A 4,514-nucleotide genomic window follows, 5' to 3' on the forward strand; every position below is an offset into this window, starting at 1 on the left:
TTGTTGCGAATGTATCCGCAACAATTCCCTGTCCTTATGGTAGGCATACAACCGTAACCGCATGCTACAGGGTGTCTACAGAAAGATATTCAGCCTTTTAATGAAATAGATTTATACAAAAAGTTTAATATATCTTCAAAACTGCTAGGCCGATTGCGCCTATTCAAAATACCAACCTTCAATATTATAAAATCTGTAATCATACTAAACTTCAACTTGCTATTTTCATTTTTTCTGAACATGATCATGCATAAAGGAATGAAAAAGAAAGAACATAATTTTCTGGTAGATGACTTTTTAAGTCATGCAGATTCGAAAATCATTGATAGAATGGCAATGTTTCATTTTTTGACAAAAAGTACTCTCAGATAAATAACTCTATAACAAAATTGATTAGCCCAAAATTTCATACACTAGTATAACTCAATAGTATTAGCTAGTACCCAAAATGTTGAATTCTATTTCGAACTTCTACGTGTATTGTGGAACGTTAAATCAACTCTGAGATGAAAAAATTAAAAAAACGCGAATATCTCGAAAGCTTTGTATGAACAGGTATACATATTTTGATGAGCAAATCATATCATCATTTTGATGATATTGAGCAAAACAAGATTTTTGAGAAATTGCTGCATCTTTAAAACTACTTGAGCGATTGAGCTGAAATTTCGCCCATCAGATATGCTCCGAAACAATGCCAATTATTTCATTTTAGATTTTTAGCTTTGATGATGATAATATTCAACTAAGTTGAAAATCTGACAAAATTAATTGAAAAGAAATCTTATCCAATTGAATAAAATGAAATAAAACGCCGTATCATTCTCGTTTATAATGAACTATACATGATAGAAAGAAATAATGTGAAGCATATTGCTATTTTTTTAGCAAAAATAATTATACTATATGCAATACAAGAGCAATTTCCCACTTGTTCATTTTATACGGAATTTTTTTTCAATCCTCATTCAATTTGAAACTATTTTTCTCATAGGAATTTGATTGGGTACAATGACCACTCATTCGACATTTCTGACTTGGTTTTCTTTTTCATTTCTTTTTTTTGTTCAAAAATTTGTACTTCCCAGTATAAACCAAACAAAACTTTTTTTGGCGCGGCTGTTTTCCTACAAAAACATTTGTTTTTATTCATTATGATGGCTTCCGGATGGATGCCGCGTCTAGATTCAGGTTTTCATAATGAATAATAATATTGGCCGCGAAAGCCTCAAAACTCAAACATTTGTTTTGTTTGTTTAGGGTTGGAAGTTACTTGTCTCACTGTTCTATTAGCATCATCATTTTCTATGACATTTCCTGGTATATCACTCATAAATTTCGTAGAATACAGTTCCACGAATATTTTTTATAACTGAAATTTCTTCAACCCATTGCCGCATATTATGGTATCTCACCTATTCATCTTTACAGATTCCTGTGGGGTACAGGCAGGGTTCGACAAGTAAATGACTTTAGATAAATCATATGGGAGTAATCGACTTTTTTTTCGTTGACATAATGCGGAAACGTGATTATGTCAATGACCATAACTCACCAAGTGTCAAAGGTTCACAAAGGCTGGATGATTTCAAGGTTCAAACAACCATAAGGGCCAAATGGGATCCTTTGGGAGCCTTTGGATAATCTCTCTTTATGTATTCCTCGCCTACGGGAGAGACAACCAAAAAATCACAAGGGCATTCTGGTCTAATTCTCCCGTTTGACCCTTGTGCATATCCTACTTGTTTCTTCCACTTGCTCCGTTTGAATTTCGCGAAGTATGACCCCCGTGATCGTCTGATGATCCTTGTGATTGTCCAGCCTGTGTACCGCTCACTTTTGATCCTTGTGCTTTTTTAGCTCAATCCCCCTGTATATAGGTTTCTGATATTTTTTGACATTTTTAACGCTTCAGAGGTGAATTGCCGGTACTTGGGCATATCGCATCTAAAACTTTCATTTGTGGGATATGCCCAATCCTGAAAACAGGGAAGACATTACTAGACGGCGGTTTCCTGGAAGAAGTCAAGAGGCTTTTCCTCAGGAAATTGTGTGACTTATAAAAAAAAACTTTTTACAAAAATCATTTTCATATTCTTGAAAATCTAATGAAGGCTGTCAACTGAATGAGCGTGACGGTAGGACTGAGCTGGCATGACTCAATCTCGGATATTCTAATTTTTTTCAAGTTGTCCTCTTCACTTTTTCTTCTATAAAGACAAAAAGTTAAAGAAACAGTGAGAAGACAGTTCTGTTTTCTTAAATGGAGCAATCATTCTCATTTATTTCATTCCCCATCATCCTTATTTATAAAAATAATGATTCTTCTCATTACTAATGCCTTTCAAAGAAAATCTAAGTATTCAAATATTGATAGAAAGTAACTAAATAATTATATTTTCTGAATTAGTTAATACTACAGTGATGTAAAACTGTTGTGATAAATACCTGACTCGAATATACATTAATAGGTATCATTTATGCTCGTAATTCGATGCTAATGATGAAATGAATTTTCATCGCTTGCATTCACAGTCTAAGTGGTGACGTAAGGCACAGATTACAGAATTTTCCAGTTTTAGTTCTACTTTTTCAACATCGTAAATGATTCTTTTAAAATATATGTAACTTGCCCAATGTGCAGAAAAAAATATAATATATCAAATGATGATATTGTGCCTCTTTTTACTGCCTTATAATACTAACGATAGTTGTATGTTCATGATACACAGAATTGTATGAATATAAACATACTATAATGAGTTCCATCAAAGATATAAATGTAACAAACGATTCCTAATGTTCAGATGAATGCTATCAACAGATATTATCAATAGTTTTAATAATAGTTATTGTCTTATATAAAAAATCATAAAAATCAATCTAAATAATTGGTTTTTCATTGGTTCTCCAGCCCTCCGTATGTCTACGATATGCATGACTCCACAGCTTTCTTCACAGCGTCTCTTGCGTAGGGAATATAAGATAGTGAGTACCATGTCATTGCTAAGGACTGAATTATGATGAAAAAAAGAGCGAGACCGGCCTTTTCCAACTAAAAAGAAAAACGTTACCATAACTTCTACGTCTCTGTTAATTAATGGAACTTAGAGGAAAAATTACTTACTCCAATTGCAGCGTACAAAGTCATTGTAATGGACATAAAAACTAGAACTGTTGCAATAATTCTGGTTGCAGCAAACATTTTTTTTAACTGATTGACTGGTCCCATGAGGAAACACGTGCTACAATAAAACGTGTCATGATTAATTGAGCTTTTTTCGGGCAAAAGCAAATATCACGAAAGTTTCCTTCTAGATTTTTGAGATTTTGACAACTATGGCGTGGAGAGAAAAATTGAGGAAAAATTATCTTAATCATTCTCGACAAATTTTACTATATGAAAGTTAATCGTAGAGTGAAATATTTTTTAACAAAAAACCCTATTTTGAAGGATATCTCACGATTTGTTTATTAAAACAATTATATCTGTGGATGTAAAAAATATGATGCTCTGTGCAGTAAAATTTTCCGCACCTATATAGTATTTTTTCCTGGCAACAGGAGGCAAAATTTACTGTATAGTCTACAATATTTGGAAAAAACCTTTCTCCGTTACGGAAAAAATCCTAGGCATTGAATAATCATTCACGTTAGCTGGCGTAATTTTGCAATTTTTGGACAAATTTCTGGACTTGTTTGGTAATTTTTTGCCAATTTTTTTCTCCGTTTACAGAGTTTATTTACAGGGTAATTTACCTTGCTAAGGAGACTATGTTTCCTAATGTATAAAATACGGCGAAAACTTTAAGTCCTTTGTGGAGAAAAAGTGCAAATGATCCAAGGAAGGAAAGGAGAATTCCAACAATGAAACATATTGCGAAGCCTTTTATTCGTGTTGACCAACTAAGGGTTGCCTCGTCCATTACCTAATGTAAAAAGAGTTCAATAGATTCACAATCATAATACAACAAATATTATTGCACTAATCATCCATCGTAATGGATTCGCAAGATTATAGAAATGTAAATCTAATTGAAAGAATTAGAGAATTTGTCTTATTCTGTTGACCAACTTAGTGTAACAATGACCGATTTTGAGACAAAGTGTCATAAAATATTGTTCGTCATATGGCCAAAAAAAAACTTTTCTGACGAATATGATTGCAGCCCTCGCCTTCGGCTCGTGCTACAAACCTCATATTCGCCAGAAAAGTTTTTTTTCGGCCTAATGACGAAATATACTATTTTGTCATTCCGGCCATAAGCTAGCGTTTCACGGACGCTCCGCTTCACTCTGTGTCCGTGAATCTCTGCCTACGGCCGTCATGACAATAGTATTAGGTGTACAAATTAATAAGGTGCTTTTTTTAATGAAAATCAGAGTTTGTTATAAAAAAAACAAAAAGACATTTAACGGTCGAAATATTCCCGAGTATTTTCGATGACTTTACTCCACCTCACTGGCAACTGACGAATTCCTTCGCGAAAGAAACTTGGCGGTTTTGACTCAAG

General features: G+C 33.5%; 1 protein-coding gene across 1 annotated transcript; it reads right to left on the bottom strand.

Annotated features, from left to right (window-relative positions):
- Positions 1 to 2,252: 2,252 nt before the first annotated feature.
- On the bottom strand, positions 2,253 to 3,929 carry LOC107044651 (vesicle transport protein SFT2A; the record flags this gene model as incomplete). The annotated part of the gene is given in 3 exon segments (XM_015266601.1): positions 2,253 to 3,055; positions 3,128 to 3,245; positions 3,760 to 3,929. Coding segments are annotated over 3 exon segments (417 nt in total), but the record flags the coding sequence as incomplete, so codon positions are not given.
- Between the last annotated feature and the right edge of the window lie 585 nt (positions 3,930 to 4,514).

The sequence above is a fragment of the Diachasma alloeum genome, unplaced genomic scaffold (genome assembly GCF_001412515.2).
Source record: "Diachasma alloeum isolate Michigan unplaced genomic scaffold, Dall2.0 Dall_scaffold_00779, whole genome shotgun sequence".
NCBI lineage: Eukaryota > Metazoa > Arthropoda > Insecta > Hymenoptera > Braconidae > Diachasma > Diachasma alloeum.